The sequence below is a fragment of the Saccharomyces eubayanus genome, chromosome V (assembly GCF_001298625.1).
Source record: "Saccharomyces eubayanus strain FM1318 chromosome V, whole genome shotgun sequence".
Lineage (NCBI taxonomy): Eukaryota > Fungi > Ascomycota > Saccharomycetes > Saccharomycetales > Saccharomycetaceae > Saccharomyces > Saccharomyces eubayanus.
The window spans coordinates 146,015-159,365 of NC_030980.1; the positions used below are offsets into that span (position 1 = coordinate 146,015).

General features: G+C 36.4%; 7 protein-coding genes across 7 annotated transcripts; 4 read left to right on the top strand and 3 right to left on the bottom strand.

Moving 5' to 3' along the window:
- Nucleotides 1–278: 278 nt before the first annotated feature.
- Nucleotides 279–1,289, top strand: YEA6 (NAD+ transporter; the record flags this gene model as incomplete). The annotated part of the gene is made up of 1 exon (XM_018364586.1): nucleotides 279–1,289. One exon carries the CDS (start codon nucleotides 279–281, stop codon nucleotides 1,287–1,289), a length of 1,011 nt encoding a protein of 336 aa, XP_018222658.1.
- Nucleotides 1,290–1,875: 586 nt separating this feature from the next.
- Nucleotides 1,876–2,724, bottom strand: VAB2 (Vab2p; the record flags this gene model as incomplete). Its single annotated transcript, XM_018364587.1, has 1 exon — nucleotides 1,876–2,724. One exon carries the CDS (start codon nucleotides 2,722–2,724, stop codon nucleotides 1,876–1,878), a length of 849 nt encoding a protein of 282 aa, XP_018222659.1.
- A 205-nt stretch (nucleotides 2,725–2,929) lies between these two features.
- Nucleotides 2,930–3,958, top strand: YEA4 (Yea4p; the record flags this gene model as incomplete). Its single annotated transcript, XM_018364588.1, has 1 exon — nucleotides 2,930–3,958. The coding sequence occupies one exon, from the start codon at nucleotides 2,930–2,932 to the stop codon at nucleotides 3,956–3,958; it is 1,029 nt and encodes a 342-aa protein (XP_018222660.1).
- A 201-nt stretch (nucleotides 3,959–4,159) lies between these two features.
- On the top strand, nucleotides 4,160–4,599 carry GIM4 (tubulin-binding prefolding complex subunit GIM4; the record flags this gene model as incomplete). The annotated part of the gene is made up of 2 exons (XM_018364589.1): nucleotides 4,160–4,178; nucleotides 4,283–4,599. 2 exons carry the CDS (start codon nucleotides 4,160–4,162, stop codon nucleotides 4,597–4,599), a joined length of 336 nt encoding a protein of 111 aa, XP_018222661.1.
- Nucleotides 4,600–4,727: 128 nt separating this feature from the next.
- On the bottom strand, nucleotides 4,728–6,020 carry WBP1 (dolichyl-diphosphooligosaccharide-protein glycotransferase; the record flags this gene model as incomplete). The annotated part of the gene is made up of 1 exon (XM_018364590.1): nucleotides 4,728–6,020. One exon carries the CDS (start codon nucleotides 6,018–6,020, stop codon nucleotides 4,728–4,730), a length of 1,293 nt encoding a protein of 430 aa, XP_018222662.1.
- Nucleotides 6,021–6,337: 317 nt separating this feature from the next.
- On the bottom strand, nucleotides 6,338–7,015 carry IRC22 (Irc22p; the record flags this gene model as incomplete). The annotated part of the gene is made up of 1 exon (XM_018364591.1): nucleotides 6,338–7,015. The coding sequence occupies one exon, from the start codon at nucleotides 7,013–7,015 to the stop codon at nucleotides 6,338–6,340; it is 678 nt and encodes a 225-aa protein (XP_018222663.1).
- A 5,544-nt stretch (nucleotides 7,016–12,559) lies between these two features.
- Nucleotides 12,560–13,249, top strand: NOP16 (Nop16p; the record flags this gene model as incomplete). The annotated part of the gene is made up of 1 exon (XM_018364592.1): nucleotides 12,560–13,249. The coding sequence occupies one exon, from the start codon at nucleotides 12,560–12,562 to the stop codon at nucleotides 13,247–13,249; it is 690 nt and encodes a 229-aa protein (XP_018222664.1).
- Between the last annotated feature and the right edge of the window lie 102 nt (nucleotides 13,250–13,351).

Sequence of the window (13,351 nt, forward strand, 5' to 3'; positions counted from 1 at the left end):
TTTTTGACTCATTGATTTTCTCAACATTTTCTACGAAGGCCACCTTCATTCTCTATTGAAATTTACTGTTGAATTGATTTTTACTCTGTTCGATATTCCCGCTGGGAAAAAAAGTATAGGAAAAGATAAGCACATCCGTATATAAAATAATAAACATGTAAAAAAATCTACAACATACAAAAAATCAGCTTTGGCAACTCTTGTCTCTCACCCCCCTCCCCCCACTCCTCCTCTCTCACTTGATTGATGAAGAGCGGAGCCTTCACGACACCTATATAATGAATGATGAAGACAAGACGATATTAGAAAATCAAAGTAGTTCGTCACTAGCGAACGACAATTGTACAACCACGATCAAAACAAAAAGTCCGAAAAAGAATAGTGATCCGAGAGTTACTGCTATTKCGGGCGCTCTATCTGGTGTTTTATCCGGAATATTAGTTTGTCCTTTCGATGTTGCAAAAACAAGATTACAAGCACAAGGTCTTCAAAACATTAGTCATCAGAGTAAACATTATAATGGGTTTTTTGGTACGTTTGCCACCATTTTTAAAGATGAAGGCGCCGCTGGACTTTATAAAGGTTTGCAGCCTACGATCTTAGGATACATACCAACTTTGATGATTTACTTTTCCGTCTATGATTTTAGTAGAAAGTATTCTGTCGACATTTTCCCGCACAGTCCATTTCTCTCAAATGCTTCCTCTGCTATTACAGCAGGTGCCATCTCAACTGTTGCCACAAATCCAATATGGGTAGTTAAAACAAGACTTATGCTACAGACAGGCATTGGAGAATACTCAACCCACTATAAGGGTACTATAGACACTTTCAAAAAAATTATTCAACAAGAGGGAGTTAAGGCTCTTTATGCTGGTTTAGTACCTGCCCTTTTAGGGATGCTAAATGTGGCCATACAATTTCCTTTATATGAAAACTTAAAAATTAGGCTTAAATATTCAGAATCGACTGACTTACCAACAGATTTAACAAGCTCGAATTTTCAAAAATTGATATTAGCGTCTATGTTATCGAAAATGGTAGCCTCTACTGTGACTTATCCTCACGAAATTCTTCGAACTCGAATGCAATTGAAGTCAGATCTTCCAGATGCTGTTCAACGTCATCTGCTCCCGTTGATTAGAATTACGTATAAACAAGAGGGTTTTGCTGGGTTTTATTCCGGGTTTGCTACTAATTTAGTTAGAACAGTCCCTTCTGCTGTGGTAACATTGGTATCATTTGAATACTCTAAGAAATATTTAAGCAATCTTTTTGATAAAGTATAATAGATAAACTGCGTGAACGAAATTGAGGTTTATAAAGAAAAAATGCTCGGCATTTCGAATTTATATTCAACTTTATGTTCAACTTTATATTAAAAACTTACATAATGGTTTGATTCATTTTTAACTATTGATTACATTATTAGTAAAAAGCAATAATCGTGTTTTTATTTTGAGGCTCTTAGCTTAATTGTCAATTTCTCTAGAAGTAATGCAGAAGTAATGCAGAAGTACCGATTTCTAAAGAAGTCATAAAGATATATATTATAAAGGAGCTCTGTAGAAATCATATACACCAATTAGGTACCAATGATTGATTTTCAAAAACTCAATTCAAAGAACTAAACAAGAAATGGAGAATTTTTTTGGAAAAAGGCCCCTTACAGGAATATATATAATGTAAATACTATAAACAATCCCATCATCCAGAATTTGATTATGGAAATATAGCATTTCCGGAAATCATATATATTTTTCTACACTACAGTATGGTTTTCCTATACATTGGAGGTAAGATATTTATTACAGACTGACTATAAAGTTTTGCATTTAAATATCGATGTAAAGAGCATTCAAATATAGAGTTAATTCAAGTCAAAGGCGCCGTATCTTTCAAGCAGTGTTTGGTATATGTGAGGCCATCTGCACTAACATTCTCAAAGTTAGTTACGATTGAAGGACCGCTTCTCTTGCTGAATGTAGGGGGTAGAAACTTTTGATATTTGGGTATATCGCCGTCATCTTTTGAATGAGAATCCGGAGTATTGTTTCGCAGCTCCCTTCCACCGTCAATATTATCTGTGCTTTCTATTAATAGTTCACCCTCTTCTGAGGGGGAAGAGTTCAAGTTATCTTCTTGAACAATAGTTTCTGTAGCAGAAACGATAGCTTCTGGGCATGCCTTACGCAAAAAATCAAAGAGCAGAGGATAATGAGCTTCATTTATAGAGTCATTTTTCAGTAATTGTGCCTTCTTCGGGAGCTTGTCATTTAAAGCAATAAAAATATTAATTATATCTTCAACCATAGCATCGACACGGGCAAGTTCTCCATCCAACACTACAAGCTTTTTTTCTGCATTACTCAGTAGACAGTCATTTCCGTTGATCCCACTGGTAGAAGCCCTTTGCTTTAAGACCTTCTTGTAATTGTGTTCTACTTTTTTCAAAGATTTTTTTAGTTGAAATTCGATTTGTTGCATCTGATTACGCTCCTCATTGATATCCTTGTTTACAACATCGTAAATGGACAGAATATCTTCTTTAACTTGTAGTAGTTCGTATTTCGTACTATTGAAAATAGCACCTCGTGTTAATTTTTTATGTGATGCGAGGGGAGGTAAGGCCTTTAAATTCTCGTAAAAGGAACAGTTTGCGGCGGTGTCAAACTCTGTTCTCGATTTCCATTTTAGCATACCTTTAGCTAAATCTGCTACCATGCCTGAGTGATTATTAAAACGTTGTTAGATTCTACGCTTACATTACTCTCACATTAATCGCCATATATTCACAAATCGATCGCTTTCGGAAGCAAAAATGAAAACCAGTAGCACTTTGTCATGCGAAGTGATGGAATTAAAGGAAATCAAATGAAAAAAAAGAAAAAGAGGTAAAAGCACTTATCCAATCAGAATAACACAAGGGATGTGGAGTTTATTAGGAGCATTTTCGCTTGTGTTTGGAGGTTGCTGTTCCAATGTTGTTACTTTCGAAGGGTTAATGGGTGATAAAACAAGTAATATAAGTAACCTTATCACCTTCTGCCAATTTTTGTTCGTTGCATGCCAAGGCCTCCCCAGATTTGTGGATGTTCATGGAAGTTTTCCTTATCTCAAGCCACTGAAAACCCCCCTTCACGTGTACGTTATTTCTGTGGTTTTGTTTTATATTTCCTCCACAACGAATAATAATGTGTTCAAGTACAATATATCCATTCCAATTCACATTGTTTTCAGATGTTTTGGAACCGTCATAACCATGATTACGTGCTGGTTACTAAATGGTAGAAAATATACGAGGACTCAAGTTTCATCGACATTTTTTTTAACCGTTGGTGCTATTATTGCATCACTGTATAAAGACAATGAACTTCGCTATCAAGATTTCAAATTGCAAGATTTACGAAATAGAAGCAATGAACCTATAGATCGCACGTTCGTTTTAGGTGTTTGCATACTGATACTTTCTTCGGTTACATCCTCTTTGCTTTCGGCATACAATGAGCGCACGTATCAAAAATATGGTAAGCATTGGAAAGAGAATATCTTTTATAGTCACTTCTTGGCACTACCCCTCTTTTCATTGAACGCAAAACAGCTAGTCCATGAATATCAAGCAATGAAAAACTCAAAGAGGATGATATGTTTAAATCTTGGACAAAAGACCAGAATCCCGCACGCAGAAACTTTTCTATTTTTTAATGTTCTGACCCAGTATTTTTGCGTTAAGGGTGTAAACATGCTTGCCAGCCAGACGAATGCCTTGACACTCTCCATAACATTACTTGTAAGAAAGTTTGTAAGCCTCTTACTAAGTGTTCATCTTTTTGGAAATAGCCTTTCATATACAGGCTATTTTGGGGTTTTACTGGTATTTTTTGGTGCTTTCTTATACTCACTCGGATCAATTCGTCCTAAAATTAAAAGAAAAGAAGCATTAGGGAAGGAACAATAGATCATACTAACCTCAAATGCATTATTCATAAAATATCATTATGTATAACGTACTATTACCAGTCTAAATTTTGAAAAAATCGCAGAGCGGCATCATTTCCATCTGAAAAAAAGCAAACTATGTATTGATAAAAAAATGTGTACAAACGTAAACCCACTGATCTTAAAACTCATTTAAAAAGGAAGGCAAACTATTACAACAATGGAACAAAGAAACAATGGTATGCAAAAAAATTTGTACTAAAAACGTTCTCAATCAAATGCTCCGTCTTAGCATCGATCAGTTATATCTTACTAACAAAGTTTTATTTCTTTTTCAATATAGTCTTCCAAGCAAAATATAACGAATATAAGCAAATKTTAGAGGAGTTGCAAGCGAAGATTATAGAGTTGGGTCATGACAAAGATGAGCATGATATTGTCCTTAAAACATTGGAGGATACTGAACCAAGAAGGAAATGTTACAGGATGATAGGTGGTGCACTTGTGGAAAGTGATGTTCAAACAAGTTTACCTATCCTCAAAACCAAGAAGGAAAATTTAGAAGGTACAATCAGTAAGATGAAAGAAACCTTAATACAAACTGCACAAGAGTTTGAAAAATGGAAAAAAGATAACAAAATTCAAGTTGTCAAAAACTAACTAACAATTCTAACTTCTTTGATATACTTTGTCTAGTAGAAAATAAAATAGGCGTAACCAATCCTGTTATGTATCTATATACTCATTTTATAAAGAATCATAAATGATACAAAAGCGTATTTTTTAGATTAGTTAGTTTTTTTGAATGTTTCAAGTTTCTTGCTAACAGAGGAAGTTGTAGCAAAAGACACAACAAAAAAGATCCAGGCGGCAATAACACCACAAATGGTGCTAATATAAACCCAAGAGTTACTGATTTCCCAACTTCTTGGGTATTCATCATTAGCAAGATGACGGATAGGTTTAACATCTCTATCAGTAATAAACGAAAGGCCTATCTTACGGTAGTCGGTAATGAATGTAAACACACCGTGACGATCCGGAAGCATAAATTTACCGGTGCTATAGTACTGCGTTTCGGAGTCGTTCTCACTTGGCGTCATTGTGATGCGGTAGTATGGGTCCACTTGTCTTAATTCAAATTGAATATCATCTGCAACATGTGGTACCCATTTTTGACCATTCCATTCCGAGAATCCAATGGAATAAACAACATCGTCCTTAACTTTGTAAGGAACTTCATCATAACTGGTACCATCTGCATGTGAGTGAACAGCCTGTACACTTTTAATTACTGATTTTTCATTAAATGTCCACTTTAGTAACTCTTTTGCGAATTCCTGATTAGAATTTTGATTTTTGTTCTTTAAGAAATCACTACTTCCGATCCACACCAAACGAGCGTTGTTTAAGTTTTGGAAACCAACAACAAGGAAGCCTTGCGATCCGCTTGTCCAAGAGTTGATTTTGCCTTTGGACTCAGTAAATGATGTCCGTGGTGCGTTTAAAATTGGCACAATTTGTTCACGGTTTTCCAATAAGGCAGCAGAGCTCTCTCCAAAAACAAATTGCTCGTCATTTTCAGTGTTGTAAACGTGCTTATTTAAGAGGTAATCAGAAGAAATAGCCAACTCGTCAGTAGAAGATGAGAAATAGTCGCGAACAACGTGTCCCTTTGGACTTGGATATATACCCAATTGATTCAAAAATAAACGAATAGTGTTCGGAACGGCATCAGGGGAGCTCATACACAATATATTACCTTCGTTTTCAAAAAACTTGATTAATTGATTAACAGGAACTTGTCTGGCTAAATTCTTGCCTCCTTTGGTAGGCAATATGATGATATTATCATATAATCTTAGTTCTTTATCATACAAATCTACAGCAGTGGAAGTACTGTTAACGTCTAGATATTCCAGTTTGTAATCCCTTTCTTCCAAATCTTTTAAATAAAACGAATAATCCTCTAACGGTTCGGCGGATTGGTCGTAAAGAACAAGCGTCTTTAAACCTTGAGTGCTCACGGCGAGAATGGCCTGGAGAAGGACACAACAGAAAAAACTCCAACTGATCCGCATTTTGCAAAGCTGGAAACGAATATGAATCTGATTTGGTGCAAGCAATGATCGTATAGGCGCTCAAAGCTAGGTAACAAAATTACTCGACCATGTAATTCTTTAAAGGTTTCTTCTTTTCAAGAGGCGTACTTGGTAGATTTTTTTAGGCGTAACTTAGTGGGAAACAATATGCAGTAACCCGCCGCGAAAAAAAGCAAGATCAAATACTTATTAACAACTCTGTATTATGATAAGTATATGTATACATATATATATATATATATATAAAAAGAAAATTGTGCTTTTTCTAGTTGTTATTGAAAGATCTAATTCTTCGTTTATTTCTTATATGTTTCTGGTAACCATGATTCGTCAACTTTCTTGGGGGCGACGTTCTTCTTGATGGGTTTTTGTTGTGTTTTAAACTTCATGTAGTAGTAACTAATACCCCCAACAATGGCCAAAACGATGATCTGGACAGATAAAAACTGGGGGTTGAAGAAGGAGATAGGTGGGCTGGCAATTTCAAATAGGGTTGGAGGTGCTGCAACTCTCACCATTTCATCAGATCTAGCAGCTAATAAAAACGGAATCAGAACATATTGTCCTTCTGGTATACTCAAAGTAACGTCTTGTCCAAACTTTGTAGTTCCATTAACTTCCATTTCAAAGGGCCCTACGTTAGCGGCTGTAACATTCGCAATTGGATAACCATTTGGGTATGTAACAATTGTTCCGGTAACACCTACAATTGTGATGTTGGTATCTTCCCAATTAGTAATATTATAGACCAATGACGCGGTATCCTCAGCGTAAAATTCAAAAACCGTATTAGGACTTTCAGATTCCTTTCCCACGATATCGTACTTCACTTCTAAATTGATAGAAGGTGGCGCCACATTATCTTCCACTTCCTGCCTTTTCTCGATACTCTCACCGTCAATAATAGATGTAGCGGCAGATAGACCACCCAAAACATTTAATAGAGTGAACCCAATTAATTTTGAAAACTTCATATTCCCTGATAACAAAGTAATGTCCTTGACCTTTTGCTTGAGTTTATCTTTTTAACTGTTAAGGTTTTCTTTGTTGCGTAATATCCTTCTTCTCATCAAATATTCTCGAGCTCAAGAACAAAATCGCTTACCCGAACCACTGAGGTTTTAGATGACTGAATTATGATATCTTAACGCTGAAAGGATGATTTTCCTGATTTATATAGAAAAGACCCATCACAACCAGTTAGTCCCTTATATGGACTACTTGAAACCCAGCAGATAATGAAGGGGCATGAAAAGCCCAAATAATACTTACTTGTCTATGATTAGTAGATTTATTATAGAAATTGCAACTGATTCGTTCGTACTGGAGGAAAGTTATGAAGGCCATATAGCAACCTTACTATCATGAATCGGATTCCCGTCAGTATGCATGTGTGGGATTACGATTTCATAATGTCTACTATTGAACAATTTATGGACCTCATACTGGAATGAAGACGGCAAAAAGTAGTGGGACCTAGCGTTAGTGAAAAATAGCTACACAACATCTTTCACTGATTCCTGGTTACGAATTTCCAACGTTTTACGTTATTCACCCTAAAATGTAAAAGGCCAGTTTCACTAATGCTTTCGATATCGCTGATTAAAGAATCGCAGAATTTATAACAATCTTTTCCATGGCTGCTATATAATTGATAAGAATTTCACCTCTAAGAACCAACGTCAATACTCTTATAACAAGCAAAAAACCACTTAACTGCCAACTCATCTATTCAAGATCTCTCATGCTCATTAATATCTTAATCAATTAGCGGTTGATTGAATGATAAAAATTCAAAGGTCATACACTAAAGTTCTCAAACAAAATTAGTTGATGCCCGACTGGTCTTTGCATTTTTAGACACAAAAGAGAGCTTATAGAACTTGAACTAGATTAAGGGCAAAAGTTGCGAAAAATGTGCCTACGCTATGTGATAAAAATGCCTTCTTTCTACCTGTTTTAATTCCATATACTTAGATGGCCGTAGCAACCAGCAATATAAGCTGAGACTATCAGATTTGAAGTATTTCTCAAGTATTTCTTTGTCACGTGTAAAATATTTTAGATAAATAATAAATCAATTAAGGTTTTCAAAATATAGCAAAAAATAGATAAGTTCTTTTTTTATGAAACGCTTTGTTCGAGAGTTCCGAAAATAAAAAACCGATCAAGACAAAGAAGCTGGAAGCCGCTGAAATCTTGTGCATGAGAAAAAACAAAAAATGGTTTATTGAAACACGGCCAACATTTGGAATCACACTAATACTGATACATTTCTTGTGCCAATGTTTTTTTTTACTAAGGGATTTTTTTATGTACATTTTAAGGACATGTGTAGATGTTGTTTGATGAGTGAAGGAGGTCTACTAAATGTGTATATAAAGCCATACGCTTCTAAAAATAGTATAGCTACCCATTTAGAGAACCTTCATAAAGAACCCTTGCTGACACCACTCCTTATGAAGCTATTTTAAGAAATTTAACGATTTAGCGATTAAAAAGGTTATTGTAAGATTAAGTTTCAACAGTTATTAGAGAAATATGATGACGAAAATTAAGATTTAGCCGGTGCTGGAAAGTGACCGCCATGATATCCAATGACAATGTTTTTCCGAACTAAAGGAGTCTCACTGGATGAACTAACTGTGGCAGCCCACGCTCATTAAAAGCAGTTTGTCATACTGTAAACCAAAATGCTGTCGTTTTTCCCAGGCACAATGCACAAATTGATAACGACGTGTTTTTGGTTGGTATGATTTTACAATTGTGCCTGAGGGACAGAGCAATATATGACTATTAGAAATGCCTGCACGTGTAACTGACTCCCTCTTTCATCAATACAACAACACTTTACCTCGCGTACTCCTTCCTTTCTTTTTTTTCGCATCTCGAAAACGGAACAATAAGGGACTACGGACGGCTCCGAGGACGGGTCCTAATCACTGCTAAATATACCTCAAATCCTTAAAATAGCCACTCTTTTAGGCAACATAGATATTATTCTTCCGCTGGATGGTTCCAGTTTATTTGTCGTTGGCTGCAATGAATAATTTCGTCAACAAAAGTGTTGGCCGAGTACTTTCTAAAAGGGGAAAATAGCCACGAAAAAAAAAAGAAACACCCTACTCCCTGAACCGCAGTGATTGGGAGACCTAATCATGCTAGCAAATCAAAGACCGGCCGTCGCGCGGGCGTAGAAGGAACAGGATGCGTATGCGGGTTTTCTCTACCACGTGCTTCTAACCTAAATAGGATACTAACTATCGGGCTTATCTTCAAACACGCTTTTTTTTAAAGGCGATGAGTTCTGGCGTTTCGAAGCTGCAGTTCGACCTTTTTGAGTCTCTCAGGATGTGGCTTCGCCGTCTCCACTAGACTCTAGCTTTCTTTTTCTTCGAGTCTGCAGACTTCAGCTTGTGAAGTCTTTTTCTTGCTGCAGAAAATATTATGTGCCATACTCAGAAAAGTTATAAAAGCACTCATACCAGGGTTCTCACAGTTTTTACAAAACTAAGCGTCTTACTCTTGCTGTAATTTATATATCCTCAAGGTAACATTTCTGTATTCTTCAATAGTATAGTAATTACTGCGGATCCTATGTTGGCACTTCGGAGATTTATATTAAACAGGAGGTCCTTGAGATCATGTACTATACCAATTCTTATTGGTGCTGTAATCATTATTTTAGGCCTATTTCAACTGGTAATGCGCCGAGATGATACACTCATACAGCCTGTCGATTCAAAGAACGGGAACAATGCAAAAGTAAAGAGCGAGGACCAAAAAGTGCTAGAGAAAGCCTTTGGGTCTCCTGTAAAAGATCCGGTATACAGTGTTCCAGTATCTCCACTAGAACTAGTCCCATTTTATGACAGGTTCATAGATTCTAAAAGAAAATCTAGTTGGTTGATTAATAAAAATAGTTACTATAAGCATTTCAATGAGTTAAGCCTGGATGACCGATGCAAATTCTATTTCCGTACCCTTTACACATTGGATGATGACTGGACTAACAGTGTTCATAAACTGGTGTACGGCATCAATGACGATGGATCTGATGAAGCTAAAGAACTCAAAAAAGATTCCGATGGAAACCCCTTTCCAGATGAACAATCCGAGAAGCTATACCACAGAAAATACGATATGTTTTTATCCTTTGAAAGAATCAGAGCTTACGATAAGTGCTTTATGCAAAATAGTCCGATTAATATCCAAGACGTTTTCCCAAAAAAGGATAGTAAGCCACAAAGGGAGAGCGTTCAATCGAAATTAATCAAGACACTAAATGTCACATTTCCATCAACTGATACGCAGAATTACAAGAAGTATGACCAATTTGAATTCGAGCGCAAGATGTTTCCCTTCGTAAATAGTTTTACCGCTGAAACATTCCACGAAATAATGCCAAAGATCACATCGCCTTTCGGAAAGGTATTGGAGCAAGGTCAGTTACCTAAGTTCAATCATGAGACAGGTAAGGTCGATGAATTCTTTAAATATGAATATGACCCAACAAAAACCTTCTGGGCCAATTGGAGGGACATGAGCACTAAGGTATGCAAGCGTGGTATCGTGTTGAGTTTAGGTAGTAACCAGTTTGCATTAGCCGTTAAATTCATTGCTTCTTTAAGGTTTCAAGGGAATACATTACCAATTCAAATAATTTATAGAGGTGATGAACTGCCACAAGATATGGTAGAAAAACTCATGTACGCCGCTAGAAGCCCTGAGTTCAAACCAGTTGAAAATAGTTACGACAACTCTACTAATGTTCCGCAAGAACTTTGGTTTTTAGATGTGTCTAATACCGTACATCCGGATTGGAAGAATGACTTCGGTAGTTATAAAAGTAAATGGCTGGTAGTACTGTTCAATCTTTTCCAGGAATTCATATTTTTGGATATCGATGCGATTAGTTACCAGGAATTAGATAAATATTTCGAAAGTGCGGAATATCAAAAAACAGGTACTGTATTCTACAGAGAAAGGTCACTGAATGAAAACGTACACGAGAGATGTATTGCCAGGTATGAGACGCTTCTACCTAGAAAACTGGAATCTGAAAACTTCAAGAACTCACTTATGTTCGATGCTGAAAATGTTCTCAATGAATGTGACAAGCTCTTAACAACAGAGGAGTACATATTCAAAGCATTCTTTCGTCATAGAAGACAGCACCAGTTAGAGGCTGGTTTATTTGCTGTAGATACTGCACAGCATACAATCCCTCTAGTGCTTGCCAGTATGATTCATTTAGCCAAACATACAAGCCACTGTACACATGGTGATAAAGAAAATTTTTGGTTAGGATTCTTAGCTTCAGGCCATCCTTACGCACTACAGAAAGTGTATTCCGGCGCGATTGGCGATTACGTCAAGAAAACGGACTTAAATGGAAAGAGGCAAGAAGCTGCGGTCGAGATATGTTCCGGACAAATAGCCCATATGTCCACTGATGATAAACTACTTTGGGTAAATGGTGGGGGGACCTTTTGTAAGCACGAAAATGCAGCCAAAAGTGATTGGAAGAAAGACGGTGACTTCAATAAATTCAAAGACCAATTCAAAAACTTCGAAGAAATGGAAAAGTACTATTATATAACTCCAATCAGCAGCAAATACGTGATCTTACCTGATCCGAAATCGGATGATTGGCATAGAGCATCAGCAGGTGCTTGTGGTGGTTATATATGGTGTGCGACACATAAAACGATCTTAAAACCATACAGCCATAATGAAAGAACGACTCACGGTCGACTAATCGAAATCGATGCCGACCAGCAGGCACGTATAAATGCTGTCAACACTGTTTGGTCACATGCCAATAAAGATAATACAAGGTCATTAACTGAGGATGAGATAAAAAAGTTAGATACTTCAAGTCACGAGTAGGGCTAGAATACATCTGATTAATTGTGTTTTTTTCAATAGCGTTTGCCAATAATAATCTTCATAAACTAAATAGAAAAAGCACATACATTGGGGTATTAGTATTACCCACAATTACAAGTTTGAGCCTCTGTATTTTATTGTAATGCGAGGACTGTCACTAAAAATATGCGTCAAGGAAACTCCAGAGGAAGTGATAGTTTTATATGCCATGTGTTAATACACCAAGCTCAAAAGTATTCTTAGTCGCGAATCGTAAGTAATCGATCTGTATATATAAATTAATAATAAAGAACAATTGATTGTTGTAACAGTAAATGCAATACAAAGCAACTCCTGCTATCAATCCAAAACAAAAGATGATTATCATATATTCTCCTTCAAATTTTCTTTAACAAGGTGCCACTCTAAAAGTTTACTGGATTGAAACTTATATGATTGATTAATGGTTACCCACCTGTGCCTTTTTTTTCTTATTTTTTTTTCATCAAAATTTTTTAAGACGAAAAAAATATATATGCGATGAGATGAACTTCATATTTAGTAGTTTGTCTACTTATTAGGAGAAAAAGAACTAAGACATCGAGTTTTCCACGAACCATAAACATACCAGATTAAAGAAATAGATCATGACGTCCGTAAGAAAAAGAAAGATGAACAGATCTTCCGTCGGGAAGGCAACGAGAAGAACCAAAGACAAACAGAGAAAAATTAACATCCAATCCAATCCAATTATTGCCGCAAATTGGGACTATTCTTTGACATTGGCACAAAATTATAAGAAATTAGGACTAAGGGCCAAACTACAGGCGCCAGCGGGCGGTAAAGAGGCCGATCTAACTAAGGTAGTCAAGAAAGTGCCATTAACAAAGTCTGTGTTGGATGAAGACGACGACGAAGACGAAGAAGAGAAGAGTGATGATGCGGAGGCTAGTGTTGAACTAGATGAAAACGAGATTCCAGAAGGTGAGGCAAGGATACAACGCGATAAGGATGGCGAAATTGTAAGAGTTGTTTATGGTAAGAAAAAGAGTTTCGATGTCGATGAGGATGTTGCCTCGATAAGGGCTAAGGGAACCAGTGAGAAAACTGAAGTAGTCAAACAACTAGAAGAATTTGCATCTAGACCTGTTATCATAAAAGAACGCTGCCAAAGTGAAAGAGAGGAAGAGTGGCTGGGCAGATTATACAAGAAACATGGGGATGATTACAAAAAAATGTTCTTCGATAAGAAGTTGAATATCTACCAACAATCTGAAGGCGATCTAAAAAGAAGAATATTGAAATGGAAAAAAAGAAACGGTAACGTGCTGGAGTAAGCAAATTACGAATAAGAATTTCACATATGTTTATGTAATTTATATGCATCAAAAAATCAAAGTATATTAGAAGAGCAGCTTTTCTGCATTAAATCTATTTCA